The 20,315-nt window shown below is 44.1% G+C and overlaps 1 protein-coding gene across 2 annotated transcripts; it reads right to left on the bottom strand.

Annotated features, from left to right (window-relative positions):
- Positions 1 to 1,347: 1,347 nt before the first annotated feature.
- sap130a (Sin3A-associated protein a) lies at positions 1,348 to 18,515 on the bottom strand. 2 transcript variants are annotated; one of them, XM_062997234.1, is made up of 22 exons: positions 18,460 to 18,515; positions 17,783 to 17,835; positions 17,406 to 17,519; positions 15,857 to 16,077; positions 15,604 to 15,714; positions 15,386 to 15,506; positions 14,420 to 14,544; positions 13,440 to 13,549; positions 13,198 to 13,345; positions 11,951 to 12,041; positions 11,764 to 11,868; positions 11,275 to 11,416; positions 10,356 to 10,471; positions 9,120 to 9,368; positions 8,782 to 8,959; positions 6,168 to 6,266; positions 5,732 to 6,087; positions 5,346 to 5,570; positions 5,127 to 5,252; positions 4,722 to 4,825; positions 4,170 to 4,283; positions 1,348 to 2,306 (listed from the first exon to the last, which is right to left on the bottom strand). In XM_062997234.1, the coding sequence occupies exons 3-22, from the start codon at positions 17,506 to 17,508 to the stop codon at positions 2,148 to 2,150; spliced, it is 3,003 nt and encodes a 1,000-aa protein (XP_062853304.1). In that variant the 5' UTR covers positions 17,509 to 17,519; positions 17,783 to 17,835; positions 18,460 to 18,515; the 3' UTR covers positions 1,348 to 2,147. The 2 variants fall into 2 exon arrangements, with proteins under 2 accessions (XP_062853304.1, XP_062853305.1); XM_062997235.1 differs by lacking the exon at positions 17,783 to 17,835 and having other exon boundaries at positions 18,460 to 18,513.
- Positions 18,516 to 20,315: the final 1,800 nt, after the last annotated feature.

The raw sequence follows: 20,315 nt of genomic DNA, 5'->3' as shown, positions 1-20,315 counted from the left end.
CACAATTTGGCGGATAATCGCCCAATCTGGCAACACTGGAATGCGCAGAGCCAGCTGGCGCTTTTACTCGTAGTAAATAGTACTACTGTACTTCTGTAATGGTGTTGGTGGTTGACATTGATGTTGAGTGTATTACTGCACTGTTTTGGTGAAGAACTACTCATCTGAGGTGCGCTGCTCCTGCCTGCAGAAATGCTGCCGCAAAAAAATTGCCGGCAAAGCGGTGGTGGGGGGGCCGGAGGGGTGGCCGAAGATTACTTTATGGTGGCCATGGCAACCACTGGCCCCCCCCTGCCAAGAAGAAAGCAAAAATATCTTTTCACTAAGGAAAATGACAAAAATAGTAACGCACAGTAACTTGGATAAGTAACTTTAATCTGATTACTGGATTGGAAATAGTAACGCGTTAGATTACTCGTTACTGAAAAATGTGGTCAGATTAGAGTAACGCGTTACTTAGTACCGCGTTACGTGTAACCCAGACCATCAGTGTCTGGGTTACACGTTTAGTAAATCATTACTTTCCCTCAGCTTCTCAAAATGCTTTACTCCGTTTATTTTATGAACGAGCTTTTATATTCGAGCTGTACTAAAGCGGTACTGCTAGGACCCGAGGATCCAGGGTTGGAATCTCCGGTCAGGCGTCTGCACGGACGTTATTGGCTAATGCCCGGTAAATGAGAGGTGGTGGGCCAAACAGCCTAGCCCCTGAGAGGTGCACTTGTCTCGGTGCAGGTCCCAAGCCTGGATAGGAAGGGCATCCGGGGTAAAACTGTCCCCAGTCTGGTATGTGGACCATACAAAACCTTCCAGAGGTGAAATGTGAAGAGCTGTGTGTATTTATAAACAAAACGAGGAACAACGTGGCATCGATACAAAACACTACTTCAGTGATAAAGGCGCCACCTTGTGGACAGATAATGCAACTCGGAGGTGAATCGACGATTGCTTGCTCTAACTGTCTGAAAGTTACAAGCATATCGTTTATTATCAATGGGTGTGGCGGAAACCCCTGAACTTAACAATTTGACAGGGTGTCCACTTACTTTTGGACATACAGTACAGTACAGTGTGTATTGTGTGTGGCATGCAGTCTTTTGTTCAGTAATGAGATTGAACCTCGGCGATGCTATCAGCCGGCTGGGCGCCCACACAGACGTACGATGGGCTGTGGGTCTGTTGTCGGAGGAAAGGGGTCCTCGCTTCCGGAGCAACAGCGCCCTCTGCTGGCCGATCGATGGCAGCGCGTGGCTCTCGTTGGTGGAAAGAAAGCAAAGTGGAGGTGGCAGAAGCAATGAGACACTGGCTATGACTAAATTGTGTGGAAAAAATACATACATACAAAAGTACGTACAGCTTTCTTTACTGCAATAGCACATAACAGTGTAATAAACCCCCAAAAAAAGTACAAAAGGTTCAAAACGATCTTTAAACTCAAGTTATAATCACGGACGTTCACTTACAACCTATAAAATAAGAGCCACGTAACCAGGGCACGAAAACGTTCTCACCAAACACAAAAACAGACTTCGATCTCTTCTGAGCAACAGAAAATTATTCACACGTCCTTATTTCACAATTATAATCTCTCTTTCGAGTCTGTACACGACATCTACAAGCTTCGGATCTCTTACGGGCGTCGGCTTACTCTGTATAAATCTATATTAACATACAGAACAGGGCGGCACAGTGGCGGATTGAGTAGCACTCTCAGCAAGGATGCCCGGGGTACGCCCTTTGTCGGCGTGGGTTTCCTCCGGGCGCTCCGGTTTCCACCCACAGGTCCAAAACCGTGCAATGTTGGAATTTACCACCTGATGTGGTTTATACAGAGGAAATGAAAACGCTTTTTCGGCTTCCTCGGCTACACGCACGGCAGAAGGCACTGAGACGTCCACCGTACACGCCACGTTCAGTCATAATGAACCCGGGGTCGGCGATTGATGTGTTTAATTAGACCCCCGGCGGTCCTCGGGGAGCAGCACGTCCTGTAGAACCGAGTTTGTGGTTCTACACGGACCGATAAAAACAACGTGACGTATTCTGATTATATGAGCGATTGTGCAGAGCGACCACGACTGGGTCCGAATACCGGGTCACTATAACTCCATGTGATTCCATTAGGTAGATTTCGTCGGTGGTGGTGTTCAGGCGCGCTCCTTGCGCTTTAACTTCGAGCTCCTCTTGGTGGCGGCGTTCTTGTTGATCAGCTTCAGAACTCGTTCCTTATGATCCAGGACTTTCATCATGGTGTCCCTGGCTTCAGATACCTGGTCCATCACCAGCTTGCAGCGCTGCATGTTACCCTGCAGGGGGCGACAGGGAGACACACAATACAGACGAGTCATTTAAAAAAAAATACTGTCATCAGCACTGAACACAACTGAATCAATTTTATTACTTTTTTAATTTTATTATTTATTATTTTTTATATTTTATATTATTTTTTATATTTTATATTATATATATCATTGCACCTGTGTATAATGACAATACAGATTCTATTTTATTCTAAAAGTATATTCATTGATTCATTGAACAACTGATTCGTTTAATCATTGAGTCTCTAATTCGTTAATTTACTGATTCGTTTATTTATTGATTCATTGATTCGTTGAGTCATTGATTCACTGATTCGTTTATTCATTTATTCACTGATTTGTTTATTAATTGATTTGCTGATTCATTGATTCATTAATTTACTGATCCGTTTATTTATTAATTCACTGATTCGTTCATTCATTTATTCACTGTATCATTGATTCATTTATTTACTGATTCGTTCATTCATTTATTCACTGTGTCGTTGATTTATTTATTCACTGATTTATTAATTCACTGATTTGTTGATTCATTGATTCGTTTATTCATTGAATCACTGATTCGTTTATTTATTGATTCACTGATTTATTAATTCACTGATTTGTTGATTCATTGATCCGTTTATTCATTGAATCACTGATTCGTTTATTAATTGATTCGCCGATTCATTGATTCATTAATTTACTGATCCGTTTACTTATTAATTCACTGATTCGTTCATTCATTTATTCACTGTATCATTGATTCATTTATTTACTGAGTCATTTATTTACTGATCGTTTATTCATTGATTCACTGATTTGTTAATTCACTGATTTGTTGATTCATTTATTCCCTCGATTCGTTGATTCATTTATTAATTGACTGATTCATTTATTCACTGTGTCGTTGATTCATTTATTCACTGATTCGTTTATTTATTGATTCACTGATTTATTAATTCACTGATTTGTTGATTCATTGATTCGTTTATTCATTGAATCACTGATTCGTTTATTAATTGATTCGCTGATTCATTAATTTACTGATCCGTTTACTTATTAATTCACTGATTCGTTCATTTATTCACTGTATCATTGATTCATTTATTTACTGAGTCATTTATTTACTGATCGTTTATTCATTGATTCACTGATTTGTTAATTCACTGATTTGTTGATTCATTTATTCCCTCGATTCGTTGATTCATTTATTAATTGACTGATTCATTTATTCACTGTGTCGTTGATTCATTTATTCACTGATTCGTTTATTTATTGATTCACTGATTTATTAATTCACTGATTTGTTGATTCATTGATTCGTTTATTCATTGAATCACTGATTCGTTTATTAATTGATTCGCTGATTCATTAATTTACTGATCCGTTTACTTATTAATTCACTGATTCGTTCATTTATTCACTGTATCATTGATTCATTTATTTACTGAGTCATTTATTTACTGATCGTTTATTCATTGATTCACTGATTTGTTAATTCACTGATTTGTTAATTCACTGATTTGTTGATTCATTGATTCACTGATTTGTTGATTCATTGATTCACTGATTTGTTAATTCACTGATTTGTTGATTCATCGATTCACTGATTTGTTAATTCACTGATTTGTTGATTCATTTATTCCCTCGATTCGTTGATTCATTTATTAATTGACTGATTCATTTATTCATTGATTCACTGATTTGTTGATTTATTGATGAATTCATTGTCTGCTTCACCCGTTTTATTTTCCATCACAAAACACACACACACACACACACACACACACACACACACACACACACACAGTTAAGTAATTGTTTGTTGTGCTCTAACGTGCCATCACGCCACAACATCATTTTTACCTGGATGAGCTCGTTGATGCGGTGCAGGTCATCATCGGCTCCGGCTCTCTTCTTTGGGATCAGTCCTTCCTGCAGGGTGGTGAGGCGGCTGTACACGTCATGCTCCAGACTCGTCTACGTTTGAAATGGAACAATTAACCGTCAAATAGTTATGCACATGCATTCAACCTAGTCGTATGGAATTCCCAGATCGCATTTCCTCTGTACTGCTGCAGACCTCCACTCCTGAACGCGGAAAGTCGTGACTAACACACGCCCCCTCCGACACGTGTGCAGTACCGAGCGCTTCTTTTCACCTGCCTATGGAGATCTGTATCATGCGCGGAGAGCGGAGAGTCACGTACCGAACCGATATCCATTATCCACCGTCTCACTGTGCAGCGCCATCGATCGGCCGGCAGAGGTCGGGATCGCGGCAGTTATGAGAGATTCCCTACGGCCCTCCCGTCCTCGGACTAACCTGCGTAGGCACCCGACCGGCCATCGTTTGGGCTAGCTCGCTCTACCGCGGCACCGCCCGGACAGAGAGAAATCTGTGAGAATGGGTCTTACCAGCTGCTTGAGCTGCGCAGCACACAAATGCACTTTCCAGCCCTGGGCACGACACGCAACCCCCTTCTGACTGGCGACGTCCTGCAGGGAACTCTTCTTCTCGTCTGGAAAAACAAACCAACCAGTTAAACACACCGGACAGTTACCAGTGGGTCGTGACTCCTGGGTCACCAGTAAAGCCGCCCTGACTGAGGTGACACCAGCTAAGGACGGCCTGTGCTACTGGGGTGTAAGCAAAGGCTCGTCTTGTGTTTCATGCACCATAAACGTATTTATTTGGGTTTTATTTAAAAGGTGTGTTTGTTTTAGCTTGTCTTTATATTTTGGGACCGTTTTATATTCATGCACCACGAAAGCAAAAGCTCAGCGACCTTTCTCATCAGTAACGGCGGCCGACGTACTGACCTTTGATCCGGATGTCGGTGTATCTCTGGAAGTGGTGATAGGCGGCCCTCCAGGGGTTCCTGTAATGACGGAGGAGGGTGATGGGGGGTCTGGGGCGGACGGGCACGTATCGCACACCTTCTTCATCTGCAGGAAGCGGCGGAACACACATCCGGAAACGTTTTAATCCTATTTACGCACCGCTGTGATCGTTTTAACGTACGGATAAGGACCACTCACCCACATATTCACGCGGAGGTGACCGCGCTCTCTCGGCCTTGCTCCCCGGAGTTCTGCCGCCGGCCCTTTCCTCGTCCGTGCTGTTGGTCTCCATCATCTCGCCCTCCTCGTTGGAGATGACGTGCTGCTGTTTGCGCGGCTTCTTTCTCGGGGAAGCGCCGGGCGGAAGATCTCCGGACTGAAGGGGCGCGGTGAGGCCGGGGGCCTGGGAGGGGATGGTGAGGGCTGCGGGATCATACATTTATTATAATATTACGAACAGATTATTATTATTTAAGCAATTATATTGTTTATTTACTGTCTTTGTCACAGTGAAACACCGTGTGTCAAGTTCTATACGTGTTTATATATTTATTTCCCAATTTGATAATTAATCTGACTGGGACCTGACTGGGACGTGTCCATGCTCTCCGCCTCCCGCTTGACCTTGACCTCTATGAGCGTGGAGCCGAGTGCTGCGGTGCCGCTGGCCGCCGGCTGGGCGGGAGAGGAGACGGCGTTGGCCACGGACGCAGGAACAGGAGGAGTCACGGCCATGGCTGCGGGGAGCGCGGACAGAACCGCGGCGGGTTGAGACGGAGGGGCGGAGATGGGCTGAGCCAGCAGGGTGGGGATGGCCTGCGTGAGATGCTGGGCAGGAACCGAGAGGGGCTGCTGATCTCCCCCGTGAGCGGGCAAAGCCTCCACAGCCGCCATCAACGGAGACATCATGGTGATGTGGGCGTCGGCCTTGGGCTTGATTCTAAAGGGAAATAATTCGGTGATGAACCGAGTGATGAACAGATGAGGTGCTGCAAGTACTAAGCACTTTTATAAGCTTACCCCGCTGGGCGTGGAGATCCAGCCAGTCTCACCCCACCTTCCACTCTGATGGACGTCGGCTCGCTAGACTGCGCCGGGATCAGACTTTTACGTACGGCCCTAAAAAACAATCCCAGGTTCAATAGAAATACACCCAGCATATACGCTAGCACAGGCAACACAAAACGAAACACAGTGGAACCTCAATTTAACGGACTAAATGGGGGGAGCACCGGTCCGTAAAACACAGTTGTCCGGAACAGTGAAGTTTTTGTCCCAGAAGTTGCAAAAATATACAAAAACGCAGCACCAAGGTCCACAAAAGTGCCAAACATGCACATATGATTAACAATAAAATGAATGACTTAAATAGTAATCTAACATATCATGTAGAACCACCTGTAAATAAATAATAAAATTGGTGTTCTGCACTACTGGGGAGAAATTTAATTTACCGTGTGTGGTGGAGGAGAACCGAGCTCTAGAAATTGCAAAAATGAAGCATAACACACAGAACGAAAGGCGAGAACAAAGCGAGACTCCCGACAAAATAAATATAATGATATTATGGCTATATACGTGGCGTGTCAAGTTTCCGTTTCATATAAAGTTGATGACGTTTTTAGAGGGCGGGGTGCGCGGCTTGGTACTCCCGTCATTTCTTTTATTACATAAAGTGTACTAGTTTGACGTGAGTTAAGTAATTACGTATTTTTACATTATTTACAGGTCTTTTCGAAGAGATCTTTAATGTTGTCAGCACGAAAGTGGTGCTGTCTTTGTCGTTGCAGGCTAGGGCATTCAATCAGTATATGTTTAACTGTCAGGGTCACGTTGCAGTTCTGGCAGGTAGGGGGGTTCGTCTCCTGTAAGTAGATGTTTCACGACAAAATAAAGCCTCTCCCTCACGTAAACAAGAGAGACGTGCGCCAGCTAGTGGACGATTACTGAACTACTGGTCTCTCTACGCTTCTCAGGGGAATTTTAAACAATCGGACCGGACCTTCTGTTTTCCAGATTTTGCCCGTTAAATCAAGACTCCACTGTGGTTTACAAGATGTTTATTAGGATTATATTCCTCATGTTTTTACACTTTGTTTACATTCATGACAGGAACGGTAGTTACTCGTTACACAAGATTCATCAGATCACAAGGTTATATCGAACACAGTCATGGACAATTCAGTATCTCCAATTCAGCTCACTTGCACGTCTTTGGACCGTGGGAGGAAACCCACGCGGACACGGAGAGACCATGCAAACTCCGCACAGAAAGGACCCGGACCCGGACCGGACCGGACCGCCCCGCCTGGGGATCGAACCCAGGACCTTCCTGCTGTGAGGCGACAGCGCTGCCCACTTCACAAGATATAACATAAAGGCTCCACAAAAAGGCGTTCGTGTACAAGCCTGGTAAAATATGTTACGTTAATTATTATTATTTTTCCAGCCCACGCAGGTTCGAGTTTTACGTTACTTTAAACACATTATTATGCCATTTGTGTCATGATCTGTGTTATGTTTAGTCCGTTTACTTCAGACCTCAAATCTAGATGTATTCTAACTAGGACTGTCAAAACGATTAAAATTTTTAATCGCGATTAATCTCAGAATTTCATATAGTTCATTGCGATTAATCACATTTTTTTTATTATTTTTTTTTAATAGGAGGTGGTTTTAATGTTATGGCTGATCGGTGTACATACACTAACATACACAATCAACACAGTCTTGTTCCCTGGGTTCTGACAACTCACACTAGTGACTATATTACTTGCATCTTTGCACAATATTGCATGTTTTTGCACCTTATTCTCACCTTATTCTACCTGCTGCTATATAAACCCTACGCTGCGAACTGGATATCAGAATACGTTTTTATTAGGGCTGTCGAAGTTAACGAGATAATATTAACGCGTTGCAGTGTTGCCAGATTGGGCGGTTATCCGCCAAATTGGGCGGATTTTGTAGGAAAACTATTTAATAGCATTTAAATAACACTTCTGTTTATTATAGAAGCAACAGCATTGTAGAAGGTTATTAAAAGTAAAGTCAATTTTCAATGCCAATGGTCAGTCTGTATCATATTCTTGAAATGATAAAGTATTGCAAAGGAATATCTTTGAAATTCTTCCTCATAATGTTAAGGTTGCTATATTTTGGTTTTTCACTTGTCAGGGAAAATTAAGAGAGAAAAAAGCTTATTATTATCATGCGTGTGATATATATATCATTTACGTGATCTGCGTATCACGTTACCACTGTGTGTTGTACGTCACTGAGCTGATATGTGTATCAGGTGAGCAGCGGGTAACGGCGTGTTATGTTTAAGTGTGACGCTCCAAGTTGTGGATTAAGCAATAAAGACAAACACGTTCTCCACATAACTAGTATCATTTGTATTTCGTGGTTAAGTACAAAACATAACAATGCGGGTCTTCGTGATGTAATTCTACATGGCACTCACTGCCTGTATAGGTACATTTTTCCTGTGTAGAATTTGCGTTAACGGCACTATTTTTTTTAATCGCGTTAAACTGAGATCGCGTTAAGGCGTTATTATCGCGTTAACTTCGACAGCCCTGATTCTAACATACGTGGGCTGGGATGGTGTGTCTTAAACTAGCTCACTTACCCCTCATTCACCGGCTTCTTCCGGAGGATGCTCGGTCTGGGGGAGGAGACGAGCGTGGGTGCGCCTGTGCCCGTACCCTGTGGGTGCGCCTGGACGACCGTGGCGGCGGGCTGGGTGGCGCAGAACGCGCTACCGATCGGGTTGGCCACGAACGCTGTGCTCTCTGCGAGGACGACACCTACGGCACAACAAAAGCAACTGTTAGTTATTCAAGTCCAGCTCTTCGTCTGTTCACTTTTACCAACCGCCCGATGCCGGTCAGGAAAAACCGGGCGTAATGCACGCGGACTCTGACACATCCTACATTTCCGTATTTATTCATTGTTAACTATCCATACCTGGAGGTTTCGGCTCTGGCTGCGGCTGCTGCGCGGCTACCGGAACCTGCTGGATCGCCTGCGTGGCGATCGGTGCGGCGGCGTGTAGGCCCTGCACCCCGATCGGCGCGGCCTGCACGCCATGCTGGATGTTCTGAGCGCCGATCTGAGCCGACTGCAGGCCGATGCGATCCACAGCCATGAGCACGGTAGTGGCCACGCCTACTCCGGCCTGAGCGGGAAGGGCCGAGCTCGGAGCCTGTGCCGTGACTGGAGACGAATTAGACGAGGGGTTGGAAAATACACAACGATATGTACGTTTTAGGTCACAATTAGCTCACAGTAAGCCCATGCAACCTCTATGACAGGTCTGGAGGACACAAAAACGGTCTAGAAGAGTCTAGAGGAACACAGGAGCTTCACATCGTCATGGGCCGCCATGCCAGGAAGAAATCCTCGCTCTAAAACTAAAGCTCGACTTAAGCCTGAGGTTTGATGTTAATCACACCGTGTGGCCAAAAGTATTTGGACACTTGACCTTATTTGAGCTTGTTGGACATCTCACAAGGTTTTGAAGTATGTGTGTGGGAATTTGTGCCCATTCAGACGAAATACGACAGCATTTGTATGGCTGGACACAGTTGATGTTCCGGTCAGGGCTCTGTGCAGGCTTTTATGTCTTTATAGAGCTTGCTTTGTGCACAGGGGCATGCTGGGAAAAGGCCTTCCCTATACCGTTGCTGCAGAGCCCTGCCCTAGGCACAGAGGTAAAGCACGCTAGCTTATCAGACCTCTGCTGGCTGATCTGTGGTGCTGCACAGAGACGGGAAGGGGGGGGGGCGTGTGTGATAGAGGGGGCGTGTTAGGGAGTCGGATATGACTAAATTGGCAAGAAAACTGTGTAGCTAACACGTTGATGCGATATTCATAACAGCGTCGTAACGATGGATTAGTGGTTATGATACTGGACTATTAAATGTAAGGTTAAAGGTAACAGTTGTGCCTGTCAGACTGACTGATTGGAGAACCTGCCAAATGCATAAACGTTAACCACAGTTGATTCGGCTACATCGAACATTATATGGAACAAAAAATGACTCTCCGAGGTGCTCAGGTGGCACTGAGGTAAATTCCAGTAGCCCACTAGCTAAGGTTTGAATCCCCAGTTGTGCTATCGACCGGTCCGGCATTTAGATTCAGCGTCCTACATGGGGTGTGGTACTGCATTGTGAAGGTGCGACAGGTCAGTGGGTTTACCTGGATAGGGTCGTAAGGTGGACACGGTGGAGGTGATGGGGGTGTAGGGGTGTGTGAGCGGATAGGCGGACGAGTATGTGGGTACAAAATACTGGAACTGGACTGGTACGGGCGGCCTGCGTACAAAGACACATTAAAACGATTAACAATTAAATACTGGGTACGGATAACGTTCAGGTACTACTGGGACCGATGTACCGATCAGGCATAACATTAAAACCACCTCACTGTCCATTTTATCAGCTCCACTTTGTAGTTCTACAATGACTGACTGTAGTCCATCTGTTTCTCTACATGCTTTGTTCATGCTGTGTTCTAATGGTCAGGACCCCCACAGGACCACCACAGAGCAGGTATTATTTAGGTGGTGGATGATTCTCAGCACTGCAGTGACACTGACATGGTGCTGGTGTGTTAGTGTGTGTTGTGCTGGTATGAGTGGATTTTTAAACACCTCACTGTCCCTGCTGGACTGAGAATCGTCCACCAACCAAAAACGTCCACCCAACAGCGCCCGGTGGGCAGCGTCCTGTGACCACCGATGAAGGTCTAGAAGATGAGCGACTCAAACAGCAGCAATAGATGAGCGACCGTCTCTGACTTTACATCTACAAGGTGGACCGACTAGGTAGGAGCGTCTAATAGAGTGGACAGTGAGTGGACACGGTGTTTAAAAACTCCAGTAGCGCTGCTCATACCAGCACAACACACACTCTGTGTTGAGAATGATCCACCACCTAAATAATACCTGCTCTGTGGTGGTCCTGTGGGGGTCCTGACCATTGAAGAACAGGGTGAAAGGGGGTAACAAAGCATGCAGAGAAACAGACGGACTACAGTCAGTAATTGTAGAACTACATAGTGCAGTGTATATTCTAAACATTTATGTGGCAAAAATTCTATCTAGGTTTAAGGTCACCTGTTGTCACTGCGGGTCTCCATGGTGACGGGGTTTGGGGAGGAACGCTGGCCGGAGATGGGAATCAGGTTGGTTCTCTCTCCGGAATACTCCGGCGGGATACGAGGGGCAGTGTGGGCGATCGGCTGAGGAACCACTTTAGCTAAAGGGAAAAAACACAAAGCCAGGACATTATCAGAATATTTTAGAATATCTGTCTGTACCTAACATCAAAGATCCATGGGTTTGAAGGGTATGTGTATTTCTGGGCTATAATCAGTGTGATTTCTGTCTAATTCAATAAGGAGGCATCTCAGGAGATCAAAGAACCCCAACTCAACTTACTCACACACAAAATGCTTCCCTTAAATGATTTATTAGATGGAAGAGTCACAGACTCGTCTTGGATTTCCCAAAAATCATCTATATGACCCCTAAAGACTTCCAGAACTGGAGTGGACTGACCAGAACCCCCCCCCTCCTGTTTATTAAACAACAGCTCTGTCTTACCAACAGGGATGGCGGAGCTGGTGACCGCCGTGGCGTGGGAGGAGTGGGACGCCATGGTCACGGTGACTATGGTACCGCTGCTCATCTGGGTATGCGGTGCCGAGCCTGTACGATTAATAAAACATATTCAGAATCACACGGCACGCACGTAGAGGGACGCGAGTTCCCGGACGTTTCACGCCGGTACCTGTCGTGGTGCTTGACGGGACGGTGTTGGTGGCTAAAATGGGCGCGACGGTCGCCGCAGCAACAGGCGTCACCGTGCTGAAAATGGGCTTCTGTAAAAAAAAATGTGAAACAATATAATTACATAAAGTTTTTTTAACAGATGTTTGGGTCATTTGTACTATTTTTTTTTTTTTTAAAGCTTTAATATCGCTTTTAAATAATCATTTCGCTTTAATCAACACTGGCAGATCCGGTTCTACCAGAACACACAGGGCGCAAAGCAGGAACACCCTGAACAGGGCACGAAAAATACACCTTATAAACAAAACAGCTTTTCCAGCTGCACCACCTTGTCCAGTAACATTATCATACACTCCATTGCCAAAAGTATTCACACCCCCATCCAAATGATTGAATTCAGGTGTTCCGATCACTTCCGCCGGCCACAGGTGTATGAAACCGAGCACCTCGGCATGCAGACTGCTTCTACACACATCAGTGAAAGAACGGGTCGCTCTCAGGAGCTCAGTGAATTCCAGCACGGTACCGTGATGCCACCTGTGCAACAAGTCCGGTGGTGAAACTTCCTCACTACTAAATATTCCACAGTCGACCGTCAGTGCTGGTATAACAAAGTGGAAGCGATTGGGACCGGTCAGCGGATGCTGAGGAACATAGTGCGCAGAGGTCACCAACTTTCTGCAGAGTCCATCACTACAGAGCTCCAAACTTCATGTGGCCTTCAGATCAGCTCAGGAACAGCGTGTAGAGCTTCACCGAGCGCAATGCAACAAATTGGACAATTTCATGCTCCCGACTCTGTGGGAACAGTTTGGGGATGGCCCCTTCCTGTTCCAACATGACTGCGCACCAGTGCACAAAGCACAAGGTCCATAAAGACGTGGATGAGCCAGTTTGGTGTGGAAGAACTTGACTGGCCTCAACCCGATAGATAGAACACCTTTGGGATGAATTAGAGCGGAGACCGTGAGCCGGACCTTCTCGTCCAACATCGGTGTCTGACCTCACAAACGCGCTTCTGGAAGAACGGTCAAAAATTCCCATAAACACGCTCCTAAACCTTGTGGAAAGCCTTCCCAGAAGAGTTGAAGCTGTTATAGCTGCAAAGGCCGACATCATATTAAACCCTATGGATTAAGAATGGGAGTCACTCAGGTTCATATGCGTGTGAAGGCAGACGAGCGAATACTTTTGGCAGTATAGTGCACCTCACTGGCATTCAAACTAACGATCGCGGGTCTGTACCTGGGTCATGCTGTGTGCCGGCTGGCCTTTCTGGGTTCCCATGGCCGGATGGGAGGGCAGCGTGATGCGCGTCGGTGTGTCCCTTGGAGCCGGCGGCCTCTGAACGCTGATCGTAGCCGGAGGAGGGTGGATGGCGAGACCCGGGCGCCTGCCGCGTGAAGAGCAACAGCGACGTTTACGTTAATCGAACATACGCAGCACCACACGGCGAGAAAAAAAACGAATGAGGATGGACAACCAACCCGTGTACTATCTCTGCCGTGTGTGTTATGGGAGACTGCATTCTGGCTGCTGAGATGGGAGCCACCACGGTGGGTAGCACGGCGGTGGAGGTGATGGCCGTAGGTCGAGACTGCGCGCGCGCGCACACACACAGAAAACAATAATATTGAGCATCAGCTTCTGATAGGACACAGGATGTCAGTATAGTAACGTATATCATATACATTACACTCGTATAAACACAACACAGCAATGACAAACGTGTGTATGTATGTATGATAAAAAGGCGTTCCCTCCCTCAGACATAGCCAATCATGTCCGTGTAGTCGCCTGACCGGCTGATAGCACCGCTGAGATTCAAACCCTGGATTTCAGAAGTACTGTAGTGTACTCACTTTTATTTATTACACTAATGTTATTTAAACTAGGTTTGTCTGTGCCTCTTAAACGTTCTTCCAGTCTAGTCATATCCGATTCCCCTGGTTATATCTCCCCTCTACTGCTGCAGACCCTCACTTTTGCTAACACACGCCCCCGCTTCTTCTCACCTGCACCAGGTGGGTTCATATGGGGATCCGTATATCGCACGGTTCCTGGTGCAGTGTCAACGACCAGCCAGCAGAGGTCATAACTGCAGCAACAAAACCAAATCCGTCGCCCCTGCGTTCACACCGGCTGTGACTTTTCACCTCTTGATGCCCAAATCGTTAATCGCTCATTGCCTGTGGGCAACTCGAGTTGACCATCGGTTGCCATGGTTTGATTGACGCCAAGCAAATGCCATGGCGGTACGGCGTACTTTACTGGCTAGTATCTACAGACCTGACCACGAATCGGACACGTTCCTGCTAAAAATATAGATAAAATATGCTAAAGATACCTCGAGAGTGAGTTTCTCTTTGATCTCTTTGAGCAAGTACGTTGCTATAGGGCGTTGGTCATCGGCACAATCGCTTCACTCCTAATTCGAGAATGAATATAAATGGGGATATAAACGTACCGGAATGGACTGATGGATGATGTGCTGCTTGGCGGCCGGCTGACCCGGTGCTGCATTCGCTCCACACGCGGGTCTCAGAACAGCTGGACCTTTGGTGCTGGACATCACAGCTGCAGCGGCTGCACCTGAAACATCCGAGACCACAGATTATTAGATCCTTTAAAACGCTCCTACCGAGATGCCTCGGCAATATTCTGACCGGATAATGAGGAGCTCCATGCGCTTTCTCAGCTGTATCTCAGAGGCGACTACATTCTCATTGATGTTTAATTTGTATACAGGTGCACGAGAGTCGTTTATTTGTAAATTGGGGCTCGTTTGGTACGCTGTATAAGTAGAGCGTCTAAATGATCTGATTATGAGCTCCTCTCTACTGAGGCAGCTGATCAGGTAGGCAGCAGGCAGCAAGGCAGGATCAGAAACCAAATTAAGATGCCATATCTCCAGTATATACGAAATATGCAATTAACTGTAAAAATACAAACTTTAATGTTTGTGTTTAGGGGTTTAACATTTTTCATTCGTGTTTGTTTTTGTGTTTATTGCCATATTAGCAACACATTGGCTATTTTATGGCATAGAATTTTTTTTTAATTTTTTTTTGAGATCCTTACTATTAGAAATGTATTTTAAAAAAAATAGTAGAAAAACATAAAAAGTAATAGTAAAAAATATGCTCAGATAATTTTTTCATTCGTGTAGCGTCACTGGTTTACTGCTTAATCTGCACTACGAGGCATCCTAGCAATCCTACAGCAATTCAGTTAGCAATCGCTTAGTCAAAATGTCCAAGATGTCGAAGACTAAAGCAGCTAAAAAAATGACACGACGCAGGTTAGTAGGGCCCTAATTATATAAGATCCTAAACAGACACATTTAACGTGACTAAAAAGTGACATAAAGGGGGAAAAACTTGAATGGGATGGAACACAATCCACCAAACGCACTGCTATACCGTAAACTCACCCCGGGGTAGGTGGGAGGTGAATGTGTGTGGTGGCGCGGTGGGAGAAGTGATCTGCAGTGCAGGCGTGCTGCTCCTGATTATCTGTACGTTGGTCATCAGGTGGTGCAGGTTACCCGGTCCCTGCGATTAAACACAAAAACATGAAACGGATCGACTTTCTCCACCATCTGTACTTCCAGCACAGAGAATATGAGAAGATTCCGGACTGGTCTCCTACCTGCTGACCGCTGATGGTAGCCACCGGGATGGGGGCGGAGGGAATGTGGCCCTGAGTGGCAGCCGGGGCCGGAGCGATCAGCCGACTGGGCATGGGAGACCTCAAACCAACCTGACAGAACAAACAGGAACCGCGTGATCAAAGCGATTCTGTACTTAAGCTCAGTTACTGCCCGGTTACCACTGTCGGACTCCTGAGCAAGACTGTAATTTAGGTAGAAATCAGTAAAAGGTTTATAATGAAGATCTGAAACCTGGCCGGGTGCTAGGAGAGCCGGTGGCGTCGCCATGGTGACGGTGGGACCGGGCTGAATGGGCACGTGATGCGCCAGAGTCTGGGTCTGCATCTGAGGGTACGGTCTGACCACCACGGTCTCCTGCTTCTCATCACGAAACGACAGGGCTGCTCCGATCACGCCGCCGCTGGGGTCCTGAGGGTGAGGGCGGTCCGGGTCCCTGCTGCTGTCTTCTGCACCTGCGTTACAATCAGTTCAGTTCAATTAAACTCACTAAAAATTACCACGTCATTATACACACGAGAAGTGAAATGATTTATAAAATAAAGTGAAAATTATTGGGAAAATAAAGTAGAAATAATTTGGAATATAAAATTAAAATAATTTGGAAAATAAAATTAAAATAATTTAGAAAATAAAATTGAAATAATTTAAAGAATGAAACTGAAATAATTTGGAGAATAAAATTGAAATTTATGAAAATAAAATTGAAATAATTTGGAGAATAAAAACAAAATAATTTTAAGAATAAAGTTAAAATCATTTGGCAAATAAAGTTTAAATAATTTGAAGAATAAAGTTTAAATAATTTGGAAAATAAAATTAAAATCATTTGGAGAATATAATTGAAATTATTTGAAGAACAAATTTGAAATTATTTGGAGAATAAAATTGAAATTATTTGAAAAATTAAATTGAAATGATTTGGAGAATAAAATTGAAATAATTTAGAGAATAAAAATAATTATTTGGAAAATAAACATTTAATTTAATTAAAAACACGTAAATATTTTGGATGGAAAGTAAAATAAAAATTATTTGGAGAAATGATTTAAAAAATAATATTTAAATATGCTGGAGAGTAAAATTAAAATTATTTGGAGAATAAAATTGAAATAATTTGGAAAATAAAATTAAAATAATTTGAAAAATACAATTAAAATAATTTGAAAAATAAAATTGAAATAATTTTGCGAATACAGTTGAAATTATTTGGAAAATAAAGCTGAAATGTTTTTAATAAAGTTATTAGAAGAATAATATTAAAATAATATGGAGAATAAAGTTGTAATATTTTGGATGCTGGTTTTGCTCTGTACCAGTTTATAGAAGCCTGGACGAACTGACCTGCAAGTTCTGCTTCAACAAAAGAGACTCCGAGTTCATCTGGATCTTTCTTCTAAATAATCAGTTTCTTATAAAGTGGTTCCAGCGTCCGTATACTAATGACACACTGATACTGATGTGCAGGAGATCGAGTTTCTTTATTAGTGCCACTAATACGAATCCTCAACGTCCCTCATTTTAACATCAGGAGGAGTAACGACCAAAATATTTCAACTTCATTCTCCAGATCAAATCTTCTGTCCCTGACAGGTGAAAAGAAGCGACTTGAATCACCCACTATCACTGGGATCAAGGGTCTGGATCCGCAGTGGTGCTATCGGCCAGTCTGGCTTCGACGGATTGCCGTCCTTTCCCGTACGTTACCTAATTGCTCCCAGTGATTCCGGTGAAGCGTGACCCACCGTGACCCTGATCAGGATTAAATGAAATGTACATCTACCTGTCGGACCCCCTGGTATGAGGTTACTGCTGGCTGCAGGCGGTCCTTGTCCCACTCCTGCAGAAGGCAGAGGCGCTCTGGGAAACTGCTGAGAACTCATCATACAGCAACAACCTAAAAGAACAGAATTTATTGTTTATTTAATATACCCTGATTTAATGAATGTTGTCGACTAGCATAGTACTATCTGTGGAGGAATGCTGGTCTTGGGTTGTTTTTGTTTGAAAATCCTACCCCAAAAGGTAAGTACTGATAATTATCCAGGGTTATAGTGGCCAGCTAGATCGTTTCCCCAAGCATTAATAGTATCAGTCAATAAATAAAGCCTTAAATATAATTAAAAGTATTTATTTTTAATGGAAGTTGAATCAATGCACCTCTGGTGAGAAGTTCCCAGTGTGGAGGAAACTCTACAGCAATGAATATAGTACTAGGAAGATAAAACAAACAAATAGATGAGTTTTATATGTAAGAAGAAGAACATAATGCTTAAGAAGCAATGCTTAATAATAATAATAATAATACCTGTTTTTTATGGCTGCGTCCTAAACCTAAATAAAGCAGTATGCGCGGATTGGAACACAGCCATTAAGACACTTCTAATCAGCTGGCGGGCTGATAACAAATTAGCATCATTGTTTTGACTTTAAGTATCATATTAACTACATCTAGGTCAAAATGTATCTTTAAAAAAAGGGTTAAAAATAAAATACTTATACATTTAGCACCGACGCACCGTCCAAGTTAGCATTAGCTAACATGTTAAGTCACAAAGTAGATGCTAGCGTAGCTGCTTGATAAATAATAAATCACAAGCTGGATGTACGAAGTATTTACAAACTTTTAAAGCAATTATATTATACATATTTATTTATAAACAACTATATTCAGCAGCTAAGCCGTTAAGCTTGTTTTGATCAGCAGCCCGTTAATCTCAGCTGCAAACAACACGCATGTTCATATCAAGCTCGATTTAATGCATCATGAAACCTAATTTACTTTAAATTAATTACGTGTAATAAAACCACATAAAATAAATATGATTAAGTAATACCGTGATTCAGTGCCGCTCCATGTTTACACACTGAAACTAGCAGCAGCAGTAAGGGGATATTTTGGTGTGTAAAATGGGGCAGGATCGTATTTCAAAATAAAAGTCCCCTTCAACGTCGACATTTTTGATGAATGTAGTAGGTGCCGCTCGTTCGCTGTCTGTTTTACTACCGCTTAATCCTGGTCAGGGTCGCGGTGAGTCAATTTCACTGGGCGAAGGGTGGGAGACAGGGCTCTCAAGTTTTTGAGTTTGCTTGGAGTGAGATGGTGGTGGTGCTTGGATGTGTCGATGTCCCTTTGCGGGGGAGGGGGGGTGTTTACAGGTGTGCGGTCCCATCAGCATAAACACAATTTGCCTCAAATGGGCCCCTTGAACAGCAGTGGTCATTGTCTCTTTACCTTATACTAAATTCTGTAATATTAAATAAATTGTTTTAGCTACGCCTTTCTAAACCAACAAAAAAAAAACCCAGACAAATTAAATAAAGAAAAACAAATGGGCCCATTGAACAGTGGTGGTTATTCTGTCCCTCTGTGTGTGTTTGTGTTTATGAGTGATGTTGTGTGTTGTGTTTGTGGCAGATTTTGATGCCTTGATGACCGATATTGGGGGCTCCCATTTAAAGCACTGTGGTTCAATGTCAGCCATTTTCATGGTCATGATGGATGACAGAGTTCCATCCAGAGCCAACGCGTTCCTGGTTTTGGTTTTATTAAGCCCCACCATGAAAAAAAAAAAACCCTCTCTGCATCTGCATTTGAGTGTGGTAGAACTAATACCAATTTGGCAATCGTAGACAGCCTCGGAAACCTGCTCATACCGGTCACCTTTGAAAAAATGAACCAAGGAAGCCTAATTTCACTCCTACATATTTTTGCAGTTATTAAGTTGCTCATGTCAATGGGTGTGTGCTGAATATTTCTTACCCTATTCTTCAGTGAGGTCATATTCCCCCACAAAGCCTCAATGTCAGACATGGCTGGGTCTTGGGGCATAGGGATGTCCATCAACTGGTAGTCCAGGAACTCCTCAGCCAGCAACAAGAAATTCTATTTTTCTGATTGGACGATAGGTTGCTAATTCAAGACAGCTGTATGAGCGCAGTCTGCCTTTGACTCGTGTGTAGGATAGGTTATAGTCATTTCTGTGCGGCGAAGTTAATCATTTCTCAGCGTGAGAAATACCATGTGTGGCGTGTGAGCTTGTGAGCTTGTGAGCTTGTTGAAATGCGTGTGTCTCACTCTCAATACGTGAGACTTGAGAGCCCTGGTGGGAGATGCCCCGGACAGGTCGCCAGGCCATTTCCAATTAACTTGGCTGCATGTCTTTGGATTGGCAGTTATAGCTTAGTTGTAACTTCAATAATTTCCTTCGGGATGAATAAAGTATCTATCTATCTATCTGTCTGTCTGTCTGTCTGTCTGTCTGTCTGTCTGTCTGTCTGTCTGTCTGTCTATCTATCTATCTATCTAGTGGTTAAGGTATTGGACTAGTAAGCAGAAGGTCACTGGTTCAAGCCCCGTCACTGCCAGGTTGCCACTGTTGGGCCCCTGAGCAAGACCCTTAACTCGCAATTGTTGCTTTGAATTGACGTGTCTGCTAAATGCCAAAAAATGTAAATGGATTGTGTGGGGAAGCCCACACAGATACGGGGAGAACATGCAAACTCCACACAGAAAGGACTCGGACCGCACCCCCTGGGAATCGAACCCAGGATCTTCTCACTGTGAGGTGACAGTGCTACCCACCGAGCCACTGTGCCACCCTTTCTCAATGGTTAAGGAATTTGCATTGCAATCTGAAGGTTGCCGGTTCAAGCCCCACCATCGTTAAGTCGCCACTGTTGGGTCGACCCT

The sequence above is a fragment of the Trichomycterus rosablanca genome, chromosome 6, assembly GCF_030014385.1.
Source record: "Trichomycterus rosablanca isolate fTriRos1 chromosome 6, fTriRos1.hap1, whole genome shotgun sequence".
NCBI lineage: Eukaryota > Metazoa > Chordata > Actinopteri > Siluriformes > Trichomycteridae > Trichomycterus > Trichomycterus rosablanca.
The sequence above is the reverse complement of the archived record's forward strand: the minus strand, read 5'-3'. Positions and strand labels throughout refer to the sequence as shown.

Coding starts and splice junctions, on each gene's coding strand:
- sap130a (XM_062997234.1), bottom strand. CDS start 17,508: ATGATGAGTTCTCAGCAGTTTCCCAGAGCGCCTCTGCCTTCTGCAGGA. Junction 5,571..5,731: donor CATGGACACGTCCCAGTCAG/GTCCCAGTCAGA, acceptor ATGATCCCGCAG/CCCTCACCATCCCCTCCCAG. Junction 2,307..4,169: donor GCATCAACGAGCTCATCCAG/GTAAAAATGATG, acceptor CGCCCCCTGCAG/GGTAACATGCAGCGCTGCAA.